Source organism: Raphanus sativus, chromosome 9, assembly GCF_000801105.2.
Source record: "Raphanus sativus cultivar WK10039 chromosome 9, ASM80110v3, whole genome shotgun sequence".
Lineage (NCBI taxonomy): Eukaryota > Viridiplantae > Streptophyta > Magnoliopsida > Brassicales > Brassicaceae > Raphanus > Raphanus sativus.
In genome coordinates this window covers 18377105-18403174 of record NC_079519.1, presented here as the reverse complement: position 1 = coordinate 18403174, position 26070 = coordinate 18377105, and the positions used below count along the sequence as shown (strand labels likewise).

At 29.1% G+C, this 26070-nt stretch overlaps 10 protein-coding genes and 2 pseudogenes across 11 annotated transcripts; 10 read left to right on the top strand and 2 right to left on the bottom strand.

Annotated features, from left to right (window-relative positions):
• Window positions 1-404: 404 nt before the first annotated feature.
• Window positions 405-749, top strand: LOC130499646 (uncharacterized; annotated as a pseudogene).
• Window positions 750-2074: 1325 nt separating this feature from the next.
• On the top strand, window positions 2075-2422 carry LOC130499647 (uncharacterized). The gene has a single exon (XM_056993931.1). The coding sequence runs from the start codon at window positions 2075-2077 to the stop codon at window positions 2420-2422; it is 348 nt and encodes a 115-aa protein (XP_056849911.1).
• A 1324-nt stretch (window positions 2423-3746) lies between these two features.
• LOC108829774 (uncharacterized) lies at window positions 3747-4094 on the top strand. Its single transcript, XM_018603373.2, has one exon. It carries the CDS (start codon window positions 3747-3749, stop codon window positions 4092-4094), a length of 348 nt encoding a protein of 115 aa, XP_018458875.2.
• A 1326-nt stretch (window positions 4095-5420) lies between these two features.
• LOC108830356 (uncharacterized) lies at window positions 5421-5768 on the top strand. The gene has a single exon (XM_018603959.2). The coding sequence runs from the start codon at window positions 5421-5423 to the stop codon at window positions 5766-5768; it is 348 nt and encodes a 115-aa protein (XP_018459461.2).
• A 1325-nt stretch (window positions 5769-7093) lies between these two features.
• On the top strand, window positions 7094-7441 carry LOC108829773 (uncharacterized). Its single transcript, XM_018603372.2, has one exon. It carries the CDS (start codon window positions 7094-7096, stop codon window positions 7439-7441), a length of 348 nt encoding a protein of 115 aa, XP_018458874.2.
• Window positions 7442-8767: 1326 nt separating this feature from the next.
• LOC108837064 (uncharacterized) lies at window positions 8768-9115 on the top strand. The gene has a single exon (XM_018610138.2). It carries the CDS (start codon window positions 8768-8770, stop codon window positions 9113-9115), a length of 348 nt encoding a protein of 115 aa, XP_018465640.2.
• A 1324-nt stretch (window positions 9116-10439) lies between these two features.
• Window positions 10440-10787, top strand: LOC108837065 (uncharacterized). Its single transcript, XM_018610139.2, has one exon. It carries the CDS (start codon window positions 10440-10442, stop codon window positions 10785-10787), a length of 348 nt encoding a protein of 115 aa, XP_018465641.2.
• A 1325-nt stretch (window positions 10788-12112) lies between these two features.
• Window positions 12113-12460, top strand: LOC130499648 (uncharacterized). Its single transcript, XM_056993934.1, has one exon. The coding sequence runs from the start codon at window positions 12113-12115 to the stop codon at window positions 12458-12460; it is 348 nt and encodes a 115-aa protein (XP_056849914.1).
• A 1325-nt stretch (window positions 12461-13785) lies between these two features.
• Window positions 13786-14133, top strand: LOC108824809 (uncharacterized). The gene has a single exon (XM_056993933.1). It carries the CDS (start codon window positions 13786-13788, stop codon window positions 14131-14133), a length of 348 nt encoding a protein of 115 aa, XP_056849913.1.
• A 5290-nt stretch (window positions 14134-19423) lies between these two features.
• On the top strand, window positions 19424-22292 carry LOC108823450 (probable choline kinase 3). Of its 2 annotated transcripts, none has more exons than XM_018596660.2 (8): window positions 19424-19577; window positions 19702-20055; window positions 20984-21105; window positions 21187-21388; window positions 21562-21679; window positions 21764-21811; window positions 21882-21982; window positions 22061-22292. In XM_018596660.2, the coding sequence occupies exons 2-8, from the start codon at window positions 19702-19704 to the stop codon at window positions 22169-22171; spliced, it is 1056 nt and encodes a 351-aa protein (XP_018452162.1). In that variant the 5' UTR covers window positions 19424-19577; the 3' UTR covers window positions 22172-22292. The 2 variants fall into 2 exon arrangements, with proteins under 2 accessions (XP_018452162.1, XP_018452161.1); XM_018596659.2 differs by having other exon boundaries at window positions 19433-19577; window positions 19696-20055.
• On the bottom strand, window positions 22169-24250 carry LOC108830349 (uncharacterized). The gene is made up of 10 exons (XM_018603952.2): window positions 24092-24250; window positions 23923-23984; window positions 23735-23854; window positions 23544-23643; window positions 23377-23457; window positions 23241-23290; window positions 23016-23166; window positions 22876-22932; window positions 22682-22803; window positions 22169-22600 (listed from the first exon to the last, which is right to left on the bottom strand). Exons 1-10 carry the CDS (start codon window positions 24104-24106, stop codon window positions 22396-22398), a joined length of 963 nt encoding a protein of 320 aa, XP_018459454.2. The 5' UTR covers window positions 24107-24250; the 3' UTR covers window positions 22169-22395.
• Window positions 24251-24576: 326 nt separating this feature from the next.
• Window positions 24577-25801, bottom strand: LOC108824808 (F-box/kelch-repeat protein At3g27150-like; annotated as a pseudogene).
• Between the last annotated feature and the right edge of the window lie 269 nt (window positions 25802-26070).

The window sequence follows — 26070 nt, the reverse complement described above, 5'->3', positions numbered from 1 at the left end:
GAGTTTCCCTAAAATTGTGCAGAAAATTAACATTTACAGAAAATAGATAACATGTAAAAACTGTTAAATTAGATTAGTAGTTTATTTTAATAACAATAACTTAAAATATAGAAATAATGTAGAAATATATTATTTTAATTGAATTTATTTTAAATAATAAGCATATCTGCTTTTCTAAATATTCTAAATATGATAGAGAAAACTCATAATGAGGGTCACATTTTTATTAACGTTAATCATCATAAATTAATTTTAATGTTTACTTGAAAATACGTTTTAACTTTTGTTTGAGTGTTGAATCCATTATAAATATGAGAGAAAATTTTAATCTGAAATACCAAATACAAACATTTTAGTATATTAAGTAAATAGTATTTGTCACATATTTCTGAAACAGTAGCATAATGTCTTACACCACCTGAACTACAGTTGTAATCACTGCTGTCGTTTTTATTTGTGTGTTCGTTCCAGCATTCACCATTAAAGACGCTGAAGCAAAATCACTATGGGATACATGTCTTCTTAAAATCAGTCCAAAATGTGCGTTGGATGTAATTGGTGTTGTCTTTGAAAATGGAACCATCACTGATGCATGTTGCCATGATCTTTTCCAAGAAGGAAAAATGTGTCACGATACTCTTATCAAAAATATTGCTGATAGGCCGCTTTTAGTCTCCCACGAAACACAGTATTTGAAGAAAAGCAATGATTTATGGACTCATTGTGTCTCAATCTCTCAAACTGCTTAAAATATTTAATGCTTGTAACATTATGATTAACAAACATATTAATTCAACTGTCATTAAATTTTCTATAATCACAAATCATGGATCGGGCATATATGCATTATGAACGGAACATCATGTGAATCTCATTCTGAATGAATTTTTATAAATTTTCACTCAGTTGGAAAACCAATGCGTTCAGTAAAACATTGTTAAAATAAAAATGAAACAGATAATGATATATAATTTAATATAATATTTCCTAATAAATCTGATATTATATGTCTTCTATTTGAAATTATATTTTCATCTCAGATGTCAATCACTATTTATGTATACACTGAAAAATTATGATGATAGTTGAAAATTTGAATCTAAAAGTAATATCTAATATTTCACATTACGAATCTCAGAGTTTAATTGTACAAGTTAAAATAATTATTTGGCAAAAACGGTAGTTCGAATACTCTTATTATCGTCTTATTTTGTTAAAACGGTCATTTATATAGAAAACAATGAGACTGAATCTAATCATGAGAATTAAAATATCCCATGACTAGCACAAATATGATAAAAACTTAAGTCAATTATATTAGGATTGAGAATATGGATTTGAGTTTTAGATTGATCTCAAAAATTTTGGAAATTTTTTTTTAACACAGTGAACATTTTTTATATGTTGTTCTTACAATTTGAAGATTTGGTTTGAATATTTTTAATACATTAGAATCATTAAATTTTGGCCGATTATTTATTCTATTGATTAGTTTAATCAAAATATCATTTTAAAGTAAGTTACAATCTCATTTAGGTACAGTTATATTTACATAATTTATAAACTAGTTATCGTTTAGTTATAGAATTTATTATGTTTTAAATTCTAAACAAATAAAGATATCTGATAAATGAAAATATAAACTTGATTAAATTTACATTCTAAAACACGAGTTTCCCTAAAATTGTGCAGAAAATTAACATTTACGGAAAATAGATAACATGTAAAAACTGTTAAATTAGATTAGTAGTTTATTTTAATAACAATAACTTAAAATATATAAAGAATGTAGAAATATATTATTTTGATTGAATTTATTTTAAATAATAAGCATATCAGGTTTTCTAAATATTCTAAATATGATAGAGAAAACTCATAATGAGGGTCACATTTTTATTAACGTTAATCAGCATTAATTAATTTTAATGTTTACTTGAAAATACGTTTTAGCTTTTGTTTGAGTGTTGAATCCATTATAAATATGAGAGAAAATTTTAATCTGAAATACCAAATACAAACATTTTAATATATTAAGTAAATAACATTTGTCACATATTTCTGAAACAGTAGCATAATGTCTTACACCACCTCCCGAACTACAGTCATAATCACTGCTGTCGTTTTTATTTGTGCGTTCGTTCCTGCATTCTCCGTTGAAGACGCGGAAGCAAAATCACTATGGGATACATGTCTTCTTAAAATCAGTCCAAAATGTGCGTTGGATGTAATTGGTGTTGTCTTTGAAAATGGAACCATCACTGATGCATGTTGCCATGATCTTTTCCAAGAAGGAAAAATGTGTCACGATACTCTTATCAAATATATTTCTGATAGGCCGCTTTTAGTCTCCCACGAAACACAGTATTTGAAGAAAAGCGATGATTTATGGACTCATTGTGTCTCAATCTCTCAAACTGCTTAAAATATTTAATGCTTGTACCATTAGATTAACAAACATATTAATTCAACTGTCATTAAATTTTCTATAATCACAATTCATGGATCGGGCATATATGCATTATGAACGGAACATCATGTGAATCTCATTCTGAATGAATCTTTATAAATTTTCACTCAGTTGGAAAATCAATGCGTTCAGTAAAAGATTGTTAAATATAAAAACGATACAGACAATGATATATAAATTAATATAATATTTCCTAATAAATCTGATGTTATATGTCTTCTATTTGAAATTATATTTTCATCTAAGATGTCAATCACTATTTATGTATACACTGAAAAATTATGATGATAGTTGAAAATTTGAATCTAAAAGTAATATCTAATATTTCACATTATAAATCTCAGAGTTTAATTGTACAAGTTAAAATAATTATTTGGCAAAAACGGTAGTTCGAATACTCTTATTATCGTCTTATTTTGTTAAAACGGTCATTTATATAGAAAATAATGAGACTGAATCTAATCATGAGAATTAAAATATCCCATGACTAGCACAAATATGATAAAAACTTAAGTCAATTATATTAGGATTGAGAATATGGATTTGAGTTTTAGATTGATCTCAAAAATTTTGGAAAAAAATATTTAACACAGTGAACATTTTTTATATGTTGTTCTTACAATTTGAAGATTTGTTTGAATATTTTAATACATTAGAATCATTAAATTTTGGCCGATTATTTATTCTATTGATTAGTTTAATCAAAATATCATTTTAAAGTAAGTTACAATCTCATTTAGGTACAGTTATATTTACATAATTTATAAACTAGTTATCGTTTAGTTATCAGAATTTATTATGTTTTAAATTCTAAATAAATAAAGATATCTGATAAATGAAAATATAAACTTGATTAAATTCACATTCTAAAACACGAGTTTCCCTAAAATTGTGCAGAAAATTAACATTTACAGAAAATAGATAACATGTAAAAACTGTTAAATTAGATTAGTAGTTTATTTTAATAACAATAACTTAAAATATATAAATAATGTAGAAATATATTATTTTGATTGAATTTATTTTAAATAATAAGCATATCAGCTTTTCTAAATATTCTAAATATGATAGAGAAAACTCATAATGAGGGTCACATTTTTATTAACGTTAATCAGCATAAATTAATTTTAATGTTTACTTGAAAATACGTTTTAGCTTTTGTTTGAGTGTTGAATCCATTATAAATATGAGAGAAAATTTTAATCTGAAATACCAAATACAAACATTTTAATATATTAAGTAAATAACATTTGTCACATATTTCTGAAACAGTAGCATAATGTCTTACACCACCTCCCGAACTACAGTCATAATCACTGCTGTCGTTTTTATTTGTGCGTTCGTTCCTGCATTCTCCGTTGAAGACGCTGAAGCAAAATCACTATGGGATACATGTCTTCTTAAAATCAGTCCAAAATGTGCGTTGGATGTAATTGGTGTTGTCTTTGAAAATGGAACCATCACTGATGCATGTTGCCATGATCTTTTCCAAGAAGGAAAAATGTGTCACGATACTCTTATCAAATATATTGCTGATAGGCCGCTTTTAGTCTCCCACGAAACACAGTATTTGAAGAAAAGCGATGATTTATGGACTCATTGTGTCTCAATCTCTCAAACTGCTTAAAATATTTAATGCTTGTAACATTAAGATTAACAAACATATTAATTCAACTGTCATTAAATTTTCTATAATCACAATTCATGGATCGGGCATATATGCATTATGAACGGAACATCATGTGAATCTCATTCTGAATGAATCTTTATAAATTTTCACTCAGTTGGAAAACCAATGCGTTCAGTAAAAGATTGTTAAAATAAAAACGAGACAGATAATGATATATAATTTAATATAATATTTCCTAATAAATCTGATGTTATATGTCTTCTATTTGAAATTATATTTTCATCTAAGATGTCAATCACTATTTATGTATACACTGAAAAATTATGATGATAGTTGAAAATTTGAATCTAAAAGTAATATCTAATATTTCACATTATGAATCTCAGAGTTTAATTGTACAAGTTAAAATAATTATTTGGCAAAAACGGTAGTTCGAATACTCTTATTATCGTCTTATTTTGTTAAAACGATCATTTATATAGAAAATAATGAGACTGAATCTAATCATGAGAATTAAAATATCCCATGACTAGCACAAATATGATAAAAACTTAAGTCAATTATATTAGGATTGAGAATATGGATTTGAGTTTTAGATTGATCTCAAAAATTTTGGAAAAAAATATTTAACACAGTGAACATTTTTTATATGTTGTTCTTACAATTTGAAGATTTGGTTTGAATATTTTTAATACATTAGAATCATTAAATTTTGGCCGATTATTTATTCTATTGATTAGTTTAATCAAAATATCATTTTAAAGTAAGTTACAATCTCATTTAGGTACAGTTATATTTACATAATTTATAAACTAGTTATCGTTTAGTTATCAGAATTTATTATGTTTTAAATTCTAAATAAATAAAGATATCTGATAAATGAAAATATAAACTTGATTAAATTCACATTCTAAAACACGAGTTTCCCTAAAATTGTGCAGAAAATTAACATTTACGGAAAATAGATAACATGTAAAAACTGTTAAATTAGATTAGTAGTTTATTTTAATAACAATAACTTAAAATATATAAATAATGTAGAAATATATTATTTTGATTGAATTTATTTTAAATAATAAGCATATCAGCTTTTCTAAATATTCTAAATATGATAGAGAAAACTCATAATGAGGGTCACATTTTTATTAACGTTAATCAGCATTAATTAATTTTAATGTTTACTTGAAAATACGTTTTAGCTTTTGTTTGAGTGTTGAATCCATTATAAATATGAGAGAAAATTTTAATCTGAAATACCAAATACAAACATTTTAATATATTAAGTAAATAACATTTGTCACATATTTCTGAAACAGTAGCATAATGTCTTACACCACCTCCCGAACTACAGTCATAATCACTGCTGTCGTTTTTATTTGTGCGTTCGTTCCTGCATTCTCCGTTGAAGACGCGGAAGCAAAATCACTATGGGATACATGTCTTCTTAAAATCAGTCCAAAATGTGCGTTGGATGTAATTGGTGTTGTCTTTGAAAATGGAACCATCACTGATGCATGTTGCCATGATCTTTTCCAAGAAGGAAAAATGTGTCACGATACTCTTATCAAATATATTGCTGATAGGCCGCTTTTAGTCTCCCACGAAACACAGTATTTGAAGAAAAGCGATGATTTATGGACTCATTGTGTCTCAATCTCTCAAACTGCTTAAAATATTTAATGCTTGTACCATTAAGATTAACAAACATATTAATTCAACTGTCATTAAATTTTCTATAATCACAATTCATGGATAGGGCATATATGCATTATGAACGGAACATCATGTGAATCTCATTCTGAATGAATCTTTATAAATTTTCACTCAGTTGGAAAACCAATGCGTTCAGTAAAAGATTGTTAAAATAAAAACGAGACAGATAATGATATATAATTTAATATAATATTTCCTAATAAATCTGATGTTATATGTCTTCTATTTGAAATTATATTTTCATCTAAGATGTCAATCACTATTTATGTATACACTGAAAAATTATGATGATAGTTGAAAATTTGAATCTAAAAGTAATATCTAATATTTCACATTATGAATCTCAGAGTTTAATTGTACAAGTTAAAATAATTATTTGGCAAAAACGGTAGTTCGAATACTCTTATTATCGTCTTATTTTGTTAAAACGATCATTTATATAGAAAATAATGAGACTGAATCTAATCATGAGAATTAAAATATCCCATGACTAGCACAAATATGATAAAAACTTAAGTCAATTATATTAGGATTGAGAATATGGATTTGAGTTTTAGATTGATCTCAAAATTTTGGAAAAAAATATTTAACACAGTGAACATTTTTTATATGTTGTTCTTACAATTTGAAGATTTGGTTTGAATATTTTTAATACATTAGAATCATTAAATTTTGGCCGATTATTTATTCTATTGATTAGTTTAATCAAAATATCATTTTAAAGTAAGTTACAATCTCATTTAGGTACAGTTATATTTACATAATTTATAAACTAGTTATCGTTTAGTTATCAGAATTTATTATGTTTTAAATTCTAAATAAATAAAGATATCTGATAAATGAAAATATAAACTTGATTAAATTCACATTCTAAAACACGAGTTTCCCTAAAATTGTGCAGAAAATTAACATTTACGGAAAATAGATAACATGTAAAAACTGTTAAATTAGATTAGTAGTTTATTTTAATAACAATAACTTAAAATATATAAATAATGTAGAAATATATTATTTTGATTGAATTTATTTTAAATAATAAGCATATCAGCTTTTCTAAATATTCTAAATATGATAGAGAAAACTCATAATGAGGGTCACATTTTTATTAACGTTAATCAGCATTAATTAATTTTAATGTTTACTTGAAAATACGTTTTAGCTTTTGTTTGAGTGTTGAATCCATTATAAATATGAGAGAAAATTTTAATCTGAAATACCAAATACAAACATTTTAATATATTAAGTAAATAACATTTGTCACATATTTCTGAAACAGTAGCATAATGTCTTACACCACCTCCCGAACTACAGTCATAATCACTGCTGTCGTTTTTATTTGTGCGTTCGTTCCTGCATTCTCCGTTGAAGACGCGGAAGCAAAATCACTATGGGATACATGTCTTCTTAAAATCAGTCCAAAATGTGCGTTGGATGTAATTGGTGTTGTCTTTGAAAATGGAACCATCACTGATGCATGTTGCCATGATCTTTTCCAAGAAGGAAAAATGTGTCACGATACTCTTATCAAATATATTGCTGATAGGCCGCTTTTAGTCTCCCACGAAACACAGTATTTGAAGAAAAGCGATGATTTATGGACTCATTGTGTCTCAATCTCTCAAACTGCTTAAAATATTTAATGCTTGTACCATTAAGATTAACAAACATATTAATTCAACTGTCATTAAATTTTCTATAATCACAATTCATGGATCGGGCATATATGCATTATGAACGGAACATCATGTGAATCTCATTCTGAATGAATCTTTATAAATTTTCACTCAGTTGGAAAACCAATGCGTTCAGTAAAAGATTGTTAAAATAAAAACGAGACAGATAATGATATATAATTTAATATAATATTTCCTAATAAATCTGATGTTATATGTCTTCTATTTGAAATTATATTTTCATCTAAGATGTCAATCACTATTTATGTATACACTGAAAAATTATGATGATAGTTGAAAATTTGAATCTAAAAGTAATATCTAATATTTCACATTATGAATCTCAGAGTTTAATTGTACAAGTTAAAATAATTATTTGGCAAAAACGGTAGTTCGAATACTCTTATTATCGTCTTATTTTGTTAAAACGATCATTTATATAGAAAATAATGAGACTGAATCTAATCATGAGAATTAAAATATCCCATGACTAGCACAAATATGATAAAAACTTAAGTCAATTATATTAGGATTGAGAATATGGATTTGAGTTTTAGATTGATCTCAAAAATTTTGGAAAAAAATATTTAACACAGTGAACATTTTTTATATGTTGTTCTTACAATTTGAAGATTTGGTTTGAATATTTTTAATACATTAGAATCATTAAATTTTGGCCGATTATTTATTCTATTGATTAGTTTAATCAAAATATCATTTTAAAGTAAGTTACAATCTCATTTAGGTACAGTTATATTTACATAATTTATAAACTAGTTATCGTTTAGTTATCAGAATTTATTATGTTTTAAATTCTAAATAAATAAAGATATCTGATAAATGAAAATATAAATTTGATTAAATTTACATTCTAAAACACGAGTTTCCCTAAAATTGTGCAGAAAATTAACATTTACGGAAAATAGATAACATGTAAAAACTGTTAAATTAGATTAGTAGTTTATTTTAATAACAATAACTTAAAATATATAAATAATGTAGAAATATATTATTTTGATTGAATTTATTTTAAATAATAAGCATATCAGCTTTTCTAAATATTCTAAATATGATAGAGAAAACTCATAATGAGGGTCACATTTTTATTAACGTTAATCAGCATTAATTAATTTTAATGTTTACTTGAAAATACGTTTTAGCTTTTGTTTGAGTGTTGAATCCATTATAAATATGAGAGAAAATTTTAATCTGAAATACCAAATACAAACATTTTAATATATTAAGTAAATAACATTTGTCACATATTTCTGAAACAGTAGCATAATGTCTTACACCACCTCCCGAACTACAGTCATAATCACTGCTGTCGTTTTTATTTGTGCGTTCGTTCCTGCATTCTCCGTTGAAGACGCGGAAGCAAAATCACTATGGGATACATGTCTTCTTAAAATCAGTCCAAAATGTGCGTTGGATGTAATTGGTGTTGTCTTTGAAAATGGAACCATCACTGATGCATGTTGCCATGATCTTTTCCAAGAAGGAAAAATGTGTCACGATACTCTTATCAAATATATTGCTGATAGGCCGCTTTTAGTCTCCCACGAAACACAGTATTTGAAGAAAAGCGATGATTTATGGACTCATTGTGTCTCAATCTCTCAAACTGCTTAAAATATTTAATGCTTGTACCATTAAGATTAACAAACATATTAATTCAACTGTCATTAAATTTTCTATAATCACAATTCATGGATAGGGCATATATGCATTATGAACGGAACATCATGTGAATCTCATTCTGAATGAATCTTTATAAATTTTCACTCAGTTGGAAAACCAATGCGTTCAGTAAAAGATTGTTAAAATAAAAACGAGACAGATAATGATATATAATTTAATATAATATTTCCTAATAAATCTGATGTTATATGTCTTCTATTTGAAATTATATTTTCATCTAAGATGTCAATCACTATTTATGTATACACTGAAAAATTATGATGATAGTTGAAAATTTGAATCTAAAAGTAATATCTAATATTTCACATTATGAATCTCAGAGTTTAATTGTACAAGTTAAAATAATTATTTGGCAAAAACGGTAGTTCGAATACTCTTATTATCGTCTTATTTTGTTAAAACGATCATTTATATAGAAAATAATGAGACTGAATCTAATCATGAGAATTAAAATATCCCATGACTAGCACAAATATGATAAAAACTTAAGTCAATTATATTAGGATTGAGAATATGGATTTGAATTTTAGATTGATCTCAAAAATTTTGGAAAAAAATATTTAACACAGTGAACATTTTTTTTATATTGTTCTTACAATTTGAAGATTTGGTTTGAATATTTTTAATACATTAGAATCATTAAATTTTGGCCGATTATTTATTCTATTGATTAGTTTAATCAAAATATCATTTTAAAGTAAGTTACAATCTCATTTAGGTACAGTTATATTTACATAATTTATAAACTAGTTATCGTTTAGTTATCAGAATTTATTATGTTTTAAATTCTAAATAAATAAAGATATCTGATAAATGAAAATATAAACTTGATTAAATTCACATTCTAAAACACGAGTTTCCCTAAAATTGTGCAGAAAATTAACATTTACAGAAAATAGATAACATGTAAAAACTGTTAAATTAGATTAGTAGGTTATTTTAATAACAATAACTTAAAATATATAAATAATGTAAAATATATTATTTTGATTGAATTTATTTTAAATAATAAGCATATCAGCTTTTCTAAATATTCTAAATATGATAGAGAAAACTCATAATGAGGGTCACATTTTTATTAACGTTAATCAGCATTAATTAATTTTAATGTTTACTTGAAAATACGTTTTAGCTTTTGTTTGAGTGTTGAATCCATTATAAATATGAGAGAAATTTTAATCTGAAATACCAAATACAAACATTTTAATATATTAAGTAAATAACATTTGTCACATATTTCTGAAACAGTAGCATAATGTCTTACACCACCTCCCGAACTACAGTCATAATCACTGCTGTCGTTTTTATTTGTGCGTTCGTTCCTGCATTCTCCGTTGAAGACGCTGAAGCAAAATCACTATGGGATACATGTCTTCTTAAAATCAGTCCAAAATGTGCGTTGGATGTAATTGGTGTTGTCTTTGAAAATGGAACCATCACTGATGCATGTTGCCATGATCTTTTCCAAGAAGGAAAAATGTGTCACGATACTCTTATCAAATATATTGCTGATAGGCCGCTTTTAGTCTCCCACGAAACACAGTATTTGAAGAAAAGCGATGATTTATGGACTCATTGTGTCTCAATCTCTCAAACTGCTTAAAATATTTAATGCTTGTACCATTAAGATTAACAAAAATATTAATTCAACTGTCATTAAATTTTCTATAATCACAATTCATGGATAGGGCATATATGCATTATGAACGGAACATCATGTGAATCTCATTCTGAATGAATCTTTATAAATTTTCACTCAGTTGGAAAAGCAATGCGTTCAGTAAAAGATTGTTAAAATAAAAACGAGACAGATAATGATATATAATTTAATATAATATTTCCTAATAAATCTGATGTTATATGTCTTCTATTTGAAATTATATTTTCATCTAAGATGTCAATCACTATTTATGTATACACTGAAAAATTATGATGATAGTTGAAAATTTGAATCTAAAAGTAATATCTAATATTTCACATTATGAATCTCAGAGTTTAATTGTACAAGTTAAAATAATTATTTGGCAAAAACGGTAGTTCGAATACTCTTATTATCGTCTTATTTTGTTAAAACGATCATTTATATAGAAAATAATGAGACTGAATCTAATCATGAGAATTAAAATATCCCATGACTAGCACAAATATGATAAAAACTTAAGTCAATTATATTAGGATTGAGAATATGGATTTGAATTTTAGATTGATCTCAAAAATTTTGGAAAAAAATATTTAACACAGTGAACATTTTTTATATTATTCTTACAATTTGAAGATTTGGTTTGAATATTTTTAATACATTAGAATCATTAAATTTTGGCCGATTATTTATTCTATTGATTAGTTTAATCAAAATATCATTTTAAAGTAAGTTACAATCTCATTTAGGTACAGTTATATTTACATAATTTATAAACTAGTTATCGTTTAGTTATCAGAATTTATTATGTTTTAAATTCTAAATAAATAAATATATCTGATAAATGAAAATATAAACTTGATTAAATTCACATTCTAAAACACGAGTTTCCCTAAAATTGTGCAGAAAATTAACATTTACAGAAAATAGATAACATGTAAAAACTGTTAAATTGGATTAGTAGGTTATTTTAATAACAAATAACTTAAAATATATAAATAATGTAAAAATATATTATTTTGATTGAATTTATTTTAAATATTAAGCATATCAGCTTTTCTAAATATTCTAAATATGATAGAGAAAGCTCATAATGAGGGTCACATTTTTATTAACGTTAATCAGCATTAATTAATTTTAATATTTACTTGAAAATACGTTTTAGCTTTTGTTTGAGTGTTGAATCCATTATAAATATGAGAGAAAATTTTAATCTGAAATACCAAATACAAACATTTTAATATATTAAGTAAATAACATTTGTCACATATTTCTGAAACAGTAGCATAATGTCTTACACCACCTCCCGAACTACAGTCATAATCACTGCTGTCGTTTTTATTTGTGCGTTCGTTCCTGCATTCTCCGTTGAAGACGCTGAAGCAAAATCACTATGGGATACATGTCTTCTTAAAATCAGTCCAAAATGTGCGTTGGATGTAATTGGTGTTGTCTTTGAAAATGGGACCATCACTGATGCATGTTGCCATGATCTTTTCCAAGAAGGAAAAATGTGTCACGATACTCTTATCAAATATATTGCTGATAGGCCGCTTTTAGTCTCCCACGAAACACATTATTTGAAGAAAAGCGATGATTTATGGACTCATTGTGTCTCAATCTCTCAAACTGCTTAAAATATTTAATGCTTGTACCATTAAGATTAACAAACATATTAATTCAACTGTCATTAAATGTTCTATAATCACAATTCATGGATAGGGCATATATGCATTATGAACGGAACATCATGTGAATCTCATTCTGAATGAATCTTTATAAATTTTCACTCAGTTGGAAAACCAATGCGTTCAGTAAAAGATTGTTAAAATAAAAACGAGACAGATAATGATATATAATTTAATATAATATTTCTTAATAAATCTGATGTTATATGTCTTATATTTGAAATTATATTTTCATCTAAGATGTCAATCACTATTTATGTATACACTGAAAAATTATGATGATAGTTGAAAATTTGAATCTAAAAGTAATATCTAATATTTCACATTATGAATCTCAAAGTTTAATTGTACAAGTTAAAATAATTATTTGGCAAAAACGGTAGTTCGAATACTCTTATTATCGTCTTATTTTGTTAAAACGATCATTTATATAGAAAATAATGAGACTGAATCTAATCATAAGAATTAAAATATCCCATGACTAGCACAAATATGATAAAAACTTAAGTCAATTATATTAGGATTGAGAATATGGATTTGAATTTTAGATTGATCTCAAAAATTTTGGAAAAAAATATTTAACACAGTGAACATTTTTTTATATTATTCTTACAATTTGAAGATTTGGTTTGAATATTTTTAATACATTAGAATCATTAAATTTTGGCCGATTATTTATTCTATTGATTAGTTTAATCAAAATATCATTTTAATGTAAGTTACAATCTTATTTAGGTACAGTTATATTTACATAATTTATAAACTAGTTATCGTTTAGTTATCAGAATTTATTATGTTTTAAATTCTAAATAAATAAATATATCTGATAAATGAAAATATAAACTTGATTAAATTCACATTCTAAAACACGATTTTCCCTAAAATTGTGCAGAAAATTAACATTTACAGAAAATAGATATCATGTAAAAACTGTTAAATTGGATTAGTAGGTTATTTTAATAACAAATAACTTAAAATATATAAATAATGTAACAATATATTATTTTGATTGAATTTATTTTAAATATTAAGCATATCATATTTCTAAATATTCTAAATATGATAGAGAAAGCTCATAATGAGGGTCACATTTTTATTAACGTTAATTAGCATTAATTAATTTTAATATTTACTTGAAAATACGTTTTAGCTTTTGTTTGAGTGTTGAATCTATTATAAATATGAGAGAAAATTTTAATCTGAAATACCAAATACAAACATTTTAATATATTAAGTAAATAACATTTGTCACATATTTCTGAAACAGTAGCATAATGTCTTACACCACCTCCCGAACTACAGTCATAATCACTACTGTCGTTTTTATTTGTGCGTTCATTCCTGCATTCTCCGTTGAAGATGCTGAAGCAAAATCACTATGGGATACATGTCTTCTTAAAATCAGTCCAAAATGTGCGTTGGATGTAATTGGTGTTGTCTTTGAAAATGGGACCATCACTGATGCATGTTGCCATGATCTTTTCCAAGAAGGAAAAATGTGTCACGATACTCTTATCAAATATATTGCTGATAGGCCGCTTTTAGTCTCCCACGAAACACAGTATTTGAAGAAAAGCGATGATTTATGGATTCATTGTGTCTCAATCTCTCAAACTGCTTAAAATATTTAATGCTTGTACCATTAAGATTAACAAACATATTAATTTAACTGTCATTAAATTTTCTTTAATCACAATTCATATATCGGGCATATATGCATTATGAACGGAACATCATGTGAATCTCATTCTGAATGAATCTTTATAAATTTTCACTCAGTTGGAAAACCAATGCGTTCAGTAGAAGATTTTTAAAATAAAAACGAGACAGATAATGATATATAATTTAATATAATATTTCCTAATAAATCTGATGTTATATGTCTTCTATTTGAAATTATATTTTCATCTAAGATGTCAATCACTAATTATGTATACACTGAAAAATTATGATGATAGTTGAAAATTTGAATCTAAAAGTAATATCTAATATTTCACATTATGAATCTCAGAGTTTAATTGTACAAGTTAAAATAATTATTTCCATTTCATGAGCTCTGAGCATCCCCACAACTTCATCAAAGCTTATCTCATCAGTGTTGAGAGAAACTGACATGGCTGCCTTGTATGCCATATACTTGGAAGGAAGACAACTCATGAATTTCTTGACCAGTTTCTTATCCTTGAATTTCTTCCCCAAGGTTAACGACTCCTGAGCTATGACACTGAGTTGCAAGCTGAATTCCTCAATTGATTCATGTTCTCCCATCTTTAGATTCTCAAACTTTGACGCTAAGTAGTCCATCTGTGTGCAGAATCTCCCATGCTTCCTTGGTAGTCCCACACCTTTGAATCAACTCAAAGTGCTTCTTCGTAACACTTGCATGTATAGCTGAAAGAGCTCTTGAGTTGAATTTTGCCAGATTTAGTTCCGTCTCAGTCCAGTCTTCTTCCTCCTTGTTAGATTCAACACCATTTTTGTCATTGACTATAGGTTTAAACCATCCTGTCATAACGGACTTCCACGCCATGGCTTCAATTGTTATTGCAAGAACTATATCACAACTGTAAAGCACAAAGTACACCAAAGAATATCTCTACAAAGATATGTGTTTATATCCTTGTTCGGAAATTCGCTAGGCGTTACGTGTGCGGTGCACCGGGGCTTAGCGATTTATTAGAAAAGCGGAAAAAAATCGGGGAGTACGCGGGGCGGAATTTTTGGTATTTTATACGTATAATACGCCATTCATACATATATTACCAGTTTTTTATGCATAATACATGTTTTAGAACAGGGAATAATATTATATACTATATATTAGTGATCGTTCGGTAACAAAACAATAGTGATTGCTGTGGCTTGATGGTTATTGGGCTTGTGTAACATTGTAACAGCCCAGATTGAAACAAAATACAACACATTTTTCGTTCTTTAATTGTTTTTTAATTGTTTTTTAAAGAGTGGCACAATGGTAATTATATCATCATCTTCCTTATGATTCTTAGGGATTCTGCAAAAAAAAATTGGTCGCAGCCAGCAAATTATACATGTCAAAAGCCTCAAATCTATGTGTTTTCTTCTTGTTTCTGCATCAGTTTCATACATATGTTCTTCTCTAATGATTTAAAATACTCAAAACTTCAGAAAAATGACTTTTTTGTTGAGCCCGATTTCTTGACCGAACAGAGTGAAATCGCCACGGTTCCAAGCCGATTCACGTTTATCCGCCGCGTAATCATCCGAATCGGACGCGTTTTAGAACAAGGGTTTATATTAATATTCTTTTAAAGTCAACTTACAAGTCTCTCTTTAAACAGAACCCTAACAAGATCAAGACCCTTTTTGATTTGTTGTTTTACCCTCACACATCCTAAGATCGAATACAAGATCTCTAGAACCTCTCCCCCTTATGCCTTAGTGTTATTCACTCGCTTCTAAGATTAGTGAACTCCACTCTTATGCTAAAAATTCAGTTCTCTCGACAACCCTAATACACAAGTCGAATATGACTATATATACAATACAGTCAAGTCGGTTATACAGGGTTATCTACCCAATATTTACTATTTACTTAAATATGGTAAATTCTCTTAAATCGTTTAAGTCATTTAAAAATTTCTCATCGTGAGATCTCCTTTCTCCAAAGTGAATCTCTTCAAGTTTACTTCCCAAGATGTCTTCGCATTAATTTCGCCTTAATCTGCAATTCATTTTTCAAATCATAATCTTCATATTGATTTGTTTTTTTGTATGTGCATTCTCTATCGTACACTCTGCTCCATTCGTTGATGTACTTGCGACTGAATCAAAAAGTCCATCTGATCTTTACATCTACATATACAATTTCTAAAAGTACAAAATATAATTGGTAATCTTGAAATTCAGTCATGATAGAAATCACGAAACGAAGATATTAAAGAGTATAATATTAAAGTGAGAACAAACTTTTAAGAATAAAATCGACTGAAACACAATAAACGGTTGAACGAGAAGGAGAATAATATTTTGTTAAACAAAAGGCAAAGCATCACGTAATATTTAAAGCAAAATTATAAGTTAGGGGGAATCTTGTCTCTCAGCCAGACGTTAATTCTTACGTCAATTCCATTTTTCAACTCTTTTGACTTTATTCTCACATGACGTGGACGTATAGCTAAAGTATATTTATACCGCCAACAAAATAAATTTATCAATTCCAAATTCCGGATCATTGATTTTTTTTTTTTGAAAAAAAGGATCATTCATGTTGCTTCCTCCATTTCAACAAAATAAATTGTATTCCACTGAGCGTTACTCTTAAAATATCGCGCATTTTTTTTGAATATCAGGTTGGTTCGGATATTTTGAATAATGGATGGTTTGGATAAAAGATCGGAGGATCCATTTATTACATGATCAATTTTTAGTTCAGATTTGATTTGGTTTGATTCAGATAAGAAAACTGGAACTGAAAAAAAAAACTTGAAATTTTGATTCTCGTTAAGTTCGATTTCCTTTCGGTTATCTCATATAGTTGAGGCAAAATATTGAATATTTTGGATATAATATCGAATAATTTTGATGATTTGGATAATCTCAAATATTTTGAATAATTTTGGATATTTGGAAACTTTCGGGGTAGTAAAGATGTTTTTAATAATTTAGCTTTTTGAAATATTTTTGGTTACATTTAATTGTTTTTAAGTTATAAATATATATATTTAGTTATGTTATATATAAATAATTTATATTTTTATATATTCGAGTATCAATTTGATCTTAAGTTCGATTCCGTCGGTTTTGTTATTTTGAGCATAGAAATATAGGAACAGATAGGGTATTTGGAAGTATCATTCCAATTCTTATTTTAGATATTTTGGTTTAGTTCCAGGTTTTTTTTTGTATAAGCCTACTTAAAATACAATCTTATATCATCACCACAGCTTTTGTTCTTCCGTCAACAACCATCACATTTGGAAATTATATCACTTATAGCATTCTATCCATATTTTTCTAATTTATTTACAATAGCATGTCACTCCTATATTTATAGCTACTTAATTATATTAATTATTTTAAAGATATTTATGGATACTATCTAATAATAATTATATAATCTTATTTGTGTATTTCATATCCAAGTCATTTGTTTATATCCATAAATACATAAAATAATGATATATCCTATTTATAGTTTTAATTTTAGATATTCATATTATTATAAGTATAATTACAACTAATATATTTATATTTATATATTTGGATATGTATACACATTCGATTTTCGGTATGTATGAGGTTCGGTATTAAAAACAAACCAATTCAAATATTTAAGCCGGATTTAACCGGGTTCGATATCTTGATTCTCAGGCCGTTTTCCAGTTGATTTTTCGGATCTGGATATTATGTCTAAACTCTATATTAAACAAAAATCAAAACACATAATTTCGTAATTTAAAATTTTCAATGAAATATTTAAAACAAGAAAATATCACATCTTTAAATGAATGTCAAAATCTAGTTAGTATTCCTTTCATTTCATATTAAGTGTCGTTTTAAGTTTTAATTTTTGTTTTATTATAAATGTTGTTTATATTTTCAAAACAAATATTAATTTTTTTTCCAACTTTTACCTTTATTTTTAACTTATTAGTTACTAAAATCAAGCAAAATAAAATATTGAATATCAATAAAACAGAAAATATAAGCATTTATTTAATTTATGTACAAAAACTTCAAACGATATTTATTGTGAAACCGATAGAATATTATGTTTACTTTCTCGTGTTATATATATTATGCGCCGCGTTTTTTTGAAAGCTTCCTTACTTACGCAGTTAAAGCGTCTAGTAAACTGCAGAGCTCAACTTGTATTCCACTTGCCTATTAAACAGATCAACATACGACACGTTTAATATAATCACTCCTTTGAACAGGATAACGTTGAGAGTTTTTACATTGCCGTCCTACTCACTTTTTTTTTTCCGTCCTACTCACTTTAACTTCCACTCCCTTTTTTTCATGCTTTCAAAAAAAAATGGATAAGTAAAGCTTATCTGTCTGAAAATCAGCAGCAAAAGGTCCGATGCAGTCGTTACCTACTTTTGTCTCACTGTCAAAAATAGTGTATCGAACCTTGAATTATATATGTAGAAATCAAACCTAAAATAAAGAAGCAAAACTGTTAGGGAAGATCATGATATGAATGTTGTTAAATTACAATAATATTGATAGAAATGTTATGAATGTATGACTCCTACTTACAAAAATGACCACCCTCCTAATAGGATATTCTTTTCTGGAAAACTTTTTTGCAAATTAAATTGAGGGATTGTCTGTTTCTGAAAGTATTTGCGAAAAACTTCTAAAGTTCTTTATTAGAGTACTCGTTGAAAATGTCATTCTCTAGTCATGTTAACATGATATATTATATGGTTTTTATCTCGGCCCAACTTCTACAACGATGTGACTTTTCTTTTTTTTTTTGATCAACGATGTGACTAATGTGTATAAAGTGAATGCCATTTTCCGGATAATTAATGCATAATATATTTGGTTCTTATCATCTTATAACTATGTAACTGTGATGAAATAAAATCATGGGTCCAAGTTTGACTTTCGTCTTAATCTTTTATAATTATTACTATTAAACGTGTTTTGTTTATTGATTTTCATGCCATTATTTAAAGTATTTACTTCTCTGCTTCATAATTTATTCTAAAATAGAATAAAAAGTTAAATATGAATAAAAATAAGACATTAATGAAATATTTTTATTTTTTATCCATACTTTATTTCAAACTCTATTTTTGAAGTAAATTAAAAAAATAGAGGGACTATTTATTTTTCTTTTCGTTTTGTCTTGATCCTCTGAAGACAACCCCACCAAGACAGAGAGATAGATCTTCCCCTTCTAACGTCAAGACAAAAGTCCATAAATACCCCCTTTGGACACCTCTCTCATTCACCATGCAATTTGTCTTTCCTTCACACCAAGACTTCTCTCCAACAATATCTTCTTCTTTTCTCATTCTCTCTGTTTCAAAGTCTTTCTCTGGTTCCAAGATTCCTCGCAACTCTCTTGGTACGCTTCTTTTTCATCCCAAGTTTGATCATTTAGTTAAACAGACTTCTTGATTTGTCAGTCCCTTGATACGAACAGAAATAGCTTACTTCTTGATCTTGACTTATTTTATTTGAAGTTCCAGATGGCAGTAGGAATCTTTGGATTGATCCCAAGCTCATCACCAGACGAGCTAAGGAAGATTCTGCAAACACTTTCAACAAAATGGGGAGACGTAATTGAGGATCTTGAGAGTCTTGAAGTGAAGCCGATGAAAGGAGCGATGACTAACGAAGTGTTCATGGTGAGTTGGCCTAGAAAAGAAACGAATCTTCGATCTAGGAAACTTCTTGTTCGTGTCTATGGTGAAGGCGTTGAGCTTTTCTTTAACAGAGACGACGAGGTTCGGACTTTCGAGTTCGTGGCCCGACATGGCCATGGTCCAAGACTGTTAGGCCGTTTCGCCGGCGGCAGAGTCGAGGAGTTTATCCATGCCCGGGTAACTTGTTTCCCTATAATCTGCTCTTATTGTTAATCATGAATGTTCTGTTCATTTGATTGGTCCGCAATATTTAATAGCATGTTATTGTTAGGGGTGTGTTCGCAATTAGATTCGGTTTAGTTTTTCAGTTCTTTTTGGTATGTCAGTTTATAAAAATTACTTCCTCCATTTTATATTAAGTGTCGTTTTAGAGAATTTTTTTCGTTGCAAAATAAGTGTTGTTTTAGAGTTTCAATGCAAAATTTACTAACTTTATTCTCCATTCTATTTTTCTATTTTTCTATTGGTTATCGGTAATGATGTTTTTATATTGAAAATATGCACTTTCTTAATCCGTGTACACAAATCTAAAACGACACTTATAATGAAACAGAGGGAGTAGTTGTTTAATAAAGCGTATAACTATTGTGGTTTGGTTAGATTTACATACTTTCGATTACTGATTTTTAATTGCTTGGGTTTATTATAAATCATAATTATTTTCTAATATTTGGTACTTTTAAAATGTTTTTTAACTTCATTTAATTATTTCAATAAAAAAAAATTAGTAAAATAAATGTTAGTTAAATAAATAAAAGTAATTAAAATACTATAGTTTCCACAAAATAACAATAAGAATAATTTAATGGAAAAATCTCTCAAATAGTTTTTTTCAAAGTTTTGATAACCAAAATAATTCTAAAATGATGAAGATAGTCTTTTTATTTTAATTTTAATTTTTTTTTAAATTTTAAACCTCAAAACTACATCCCTTAACTTTAACTATAAGTATAAATTAATTAACCCTATAGATATAAGTATATATTTATATCTTTAACAAAATATTTCGGTATTTTGATCCTTGAAGATTATATTTGTGACAAAAAAATAGTATTATTATAAAAATGCTAAGAAACTGACTCATGCATCTGTACCTTCGGATCAGACTCTATCAGCAAGCGATCTTCGTGATCCGAACGTATCAGCTTTAGTGGCAACTAAGCTGAAAAAGTTTCACAGCATAAACATTCCTGGAGATCAAACTGTTCACATCTGGGACAGAATGAGGTAAAGAAACTTCAAACGTGCAAGTTTTTTTCCCTTAAATGTTAGATCAGACAAAAAGTTATATTCATTGGAAGCTAACAGGACTTGGGTAGGACAAGCCAAGAATCTGTGTTCAGCTGAAGATTCAGAAGAGTTTGGTCTAGACAACATTGAAGATGAAATTAACTTGGTAGAACAAGAAGTGAACAATGAGTATCATCAACAAGAAATAGGGTTTTGTCACAATGATTTGCAGTATGGTAACATCATGATTGACGAAGACACCAATGCCATCACTATCATTGTAAAGTCTCTCATAAACACAATTTTTCTTTGAACATTTTCATTCTTTTCCAGCATGGGAAGTTTTTTTAAAACCCTTACTTACCATTAATTCAAAGGTTGAACAATGACATCATGCATTGATGAAAATGAATCGTTTAAGTTTCTGTGTCTAATCATGGGGTTTTTGGACAGGATTATGAGTATGCAAGTTACAATCCAGTTGCTTATGACATAGCAAATCACTTCTGTGAGATGGTAGCAAATTACCATTCTGACACTCCTCATATCTTGGACTACACTTTATATCCAGGTACAGTGAATCAATTAAAGAAACTTTTGTAATTCCATAATCTAGATTGTGGGCTTTTTGAATTCATGGTTTGGAGTTTTGCAGGAGAAGAAGAAAGGAGGAGATTCATCAGCAACTACCTTGCCTCTTCAGGTTAAAAGCTTATTCCGTTTGTTTAAAGAATATTTCCTTCCTATGACCTTAAACTTGGTTTTTAAAACAGATGAAGAACCAAGAGAAGAAGACATAGAAGAGCTTTTGGATGATGTCGAGAAATATACACTGGCGAGCCATCTCTTCTGGGGTTTATGGGGAATCATCTCTGTGAGCTATAATTCTCTCTCTCTCTTGGGATAAACTACAAAAGCATTTCAGAAGCTTATGATTGTGTGTTATGTGCAGGGCTATGTGAACAAGATTGACTTCAATTATCACGAGTATTCGAAGCAGAGATTCAAACAGTATTGGCTTCGAAAGCCCCAGCTTTTACCTTTCTACTCATCTCATCAGTAAAAAAAGAATCCAATGTTTGGGATCCACAATATAGCTACTATGCCAGTGTTGAAAAACCATGTGTATTTCTTCTGTTATTAGTACAATAATATTTCCACGGAAAGAAAGAAAAGTTTTAATATTTGAATCTTTATTCAATTGTGTGATATTTACCTGAGATCGATCACATTTTATTCTCGAGAGAAAACCACAATGGAGAAGAAGATAAGATAGAGATTTAAGGATCAAAGAGCTGCCATGGAGTGCACTGTATCAATGACAGAGTCGATAAGGTCATGAGACTTGCTTGTACCTGCAAGCGTCAGATGTTTTGGTGCTTCTGCTCTATCGAAATAGAATGCACCAGAGACGAGCTTCTCCTTAGGCTGAAGTGCTAGCCATACCACAGTGTCTGCTCCTTCTTCGCTTGTTCTAAGCTTACCAGAGAACCTGATTCAAACTTTCTTTTTTAGCACAAAGAAAGAGATTTTTCTTTCGATTATAGAGATTTTTTTTGTTTGGTCTTCTTACGATTCTTTGAAACTGGGCAAACTCCTGGCGACACCAGGTGTCTCAGCCCAGCCAGGGTGCATTGAGTAGAAACCTATGCCTTTGTTCTTGTACTTATCAGTCCATTTTTCTGTCAGAGCCACCTATATCATTTCCACACCCACAAAACTTAGAAAACAGACCAAAAAAAAAAAAGATTCTTGATTTATACCGACCTGGATTCTTTTATTCCGTGCGTATTGCAACACTCCATCGAACTTTTCACCACTAAACTGCAGAAAAAAACCATACGCATAGAGTTGAGCGATGCAATAAGTTACACAAAAAATGTGTCATGGGTGTCAGATTGGTTAACCTGAAGATCTGTTGTAAGTGGCGAGGTGTACATTCCACCAGAGGAGACGGTGATGACTTTGGAGTCAGGTGAGGCTTTCTCCAACAGTGGAAGCATCAGCTCTGTCATCGTGTATGTCCCAAGTACATTTATTGCGAAGTTCAGCTCGAATCTGATAAGAGCAGAACAACATAAGGGTACATAATCAAAGATAAAATCCTCAAGAAAGATATAACTGAGACTAACCCTTCAGGTGTAGTAGTCCGTTTGTTCTCGAGCAAACCGGCGTTATTAACCTAGGAACCAAAAGAATCAAACAAGTTCTAGTGAAAATAGTCATTCTAAGAAACAGTAAAAAGGAAAAGACGGGCATTATTATTACCAGGACATGAACATGAACATCCTTGGAAGCAAAAGTCGAAGCAAATGACTTTATATCATTAACAGAAGACAAATCACAAACCTAAACAAAGAAAAAGCAAAGCTAAAAATGAGTTTGATATATATCTTCCAATATATGCATAGAAAAGAGTATTCAAGAAAACATACTTCAAGGTAGACATTCTGGTTTCCTGTAGAGTTTTGAATCTTAGAAAGAGCCTCTTCTCCTCTTTCCTTGTTCCGACACACCATGTAAACATTTGCTCCACTATAAACAAAGAGAGAAAGAGACTTTATAATGTTAAACATAGTGACGAAATCATTTCTATGTTTTCAAATATAACTGAGAAAGCTTTTACCGTGAAGCAAGACCTTCAGCAGCGGCGTAACCAATACCAGAGTTAGCTCCAGTGACCACACAATTCTTTCCTTGTATTTGTATCTGCATATCTTCAGGTTTGAACTTCTTTGAATGGTCTCTGCCATATACAAAACAAAATCACAAATAGGGCACAAATATAAATGATGAAACTTGTTTGCGACTTACAGGAAACCATTCTTGGTGAAATTCATATAGCCATAAATCCCGAAAGCGGTTGATCTCCATGTCTATATATCATAATCAGACAGAGGTACAATTTAATTCTACACTAGACAAAAAAAAAAACAAAGAGACAAACAGAGATAAGTGAGTCCAAGGGAAAAAAAGGACATACCTTTAAGAGGAACATTTTGGTTTAGTTACGGAAGATGATAAGATGATGCGAGTTCCTGAGTTGGTGGAGAGAGAGAGGTGTTAGATTAGTCGTAACGGTGCCGAGGAGGAGTTACAAGTCAGTCATGTGAATGAATCCTTAGTCAAGTCGTCGATTCAGATTTCCCGGTACACGTTGCGCCACGTAGAGATAGCCTCGCCCATACAAAATAGTAATGATGACGTCGATCGTTCCAAATTGCAAAAAAAAAAAAACTTTTTTTTTGCTACCTATGTTACCAAAATTAACTTACCTTTTCTGTCACACATCTGTTTAGAACTCAAGAGTTAAGCATGCTTGAGTTGAAGTAGTGGAAGGATGGGTGACCTATCGAGAAGTGATTCGCGATACCGTGTAAGTGAGGCCAATGCACGGGGAAAGGTCGAGTGGTGATTGCAGAGTCAGTAAACAATGATTTCGAGCTTTGGAAAATTAACAACCGACCGTCAGATAGGATGGAGCCCACGGGCCGAGAGAACGAGCGTGGGTGGCCCATTATCCGTGGGCGGTCGAGGCGTTACAGTTCCAATAACCAAAAGTCTATCTCCCATCGATTTAAACGCAACCCCCATCCAAAGGCAGCATTTGATCTCACAGGGACAACACCAAATTTCTTCCAAATATTTTTGTTAATATCATATACACGAAACTCGTTCAAAGATGTCTCTAACATGTATAGATTGTTATCAACCACAGCAATAAGAGGCAAAGATTGAGAAGGCATGATGAATGTCATGTCTTTTAACATGTCAGGTATCAATTCCCAAGAATTTGTGGTCTCATCATAACTTTCTCAACAAGTGAGGTGTTTATCATTCTCATCTCTGCCACCGATGACATAAAATTTTCCACGCAAGAAACATCCTGAGCTGAACTTCCTTGTTTTATGCATTCCACTAACCATAGTCCAACTTTTTGTATCAGAATTAAACTTTTCTACAGGCCGCACAACATTAGGGTTCCCATTGTCATCCACTTGAATGCCTCCTGCAAAAAATGTAGTTTTTCCATGGCTTGCAGAACCGTACATGACCCTCGGTGTGATCATCGAAGGACCTTTGAACCACTTATGATTCTCTAGCTCATAGCAAAACACCACAATTACTTCAATTTCTTTTCCTATGACAATTAGTTGAATACCCACACTAATTGTTTCTTTATCGCTACGGAAAAAGCAATAGTCAGAAGAAGGAACTTTAGGAAGTCTTCGAAAGGTTTTAAATTCCTTATCAAACATTTCCCAATTAGATTCAGACCCTGAACGCAAAATCACATGGAGTTTCACAAGTCCTCTTTCTTGACTCACCCTGAAAATTTCACAACTTCTTAACAATTGCAAATTTTTCTTGTTAAGAAACTGCAGTTTCCAGTATTCGAAGCATGGAAGACGAGCAAAGATCTCGACCTCAGGCTCGTACGAAATCTTATGATCAACATAACATGCATCATTAGATTTTAAACCTGCAATATTCTGAAATGCTTTTATAATTTCTCCTTTTTCTCATCGGAATCAGAACAAGGTTTCACATTCAGGTCAGGTACGTGGGGTTTAACGCCAACTGTTGAAATCTTCCTCCGTTTAGATTGGCTCAAGCTTTCTCCAACTTTAGGAGCCTGATCTTCTCTTAGCATTAGCATATCTTGGTTTATTTTAGCCATCTCTTTTGACATCATTCCTGTGAATTCCAAAATAATACTATTAGTAACATCACTTAGTTGAAAGAATCAGACAGAACCATTTTACTAAATATAATTAAAAACTTAATAATCGGAACTCTCAATATTTATTTAATTAAAAAATAAATAGTTTTTATGTACACTGGAAAATCAAAGAGATTCCAAATTGCATTAACTAAATGAAACTCAATCATTTTCCAAAAACTAATTAATTAATGTTTTTTTCTAAATTTTCTTGTATTCATCAATTGATATTACACGAG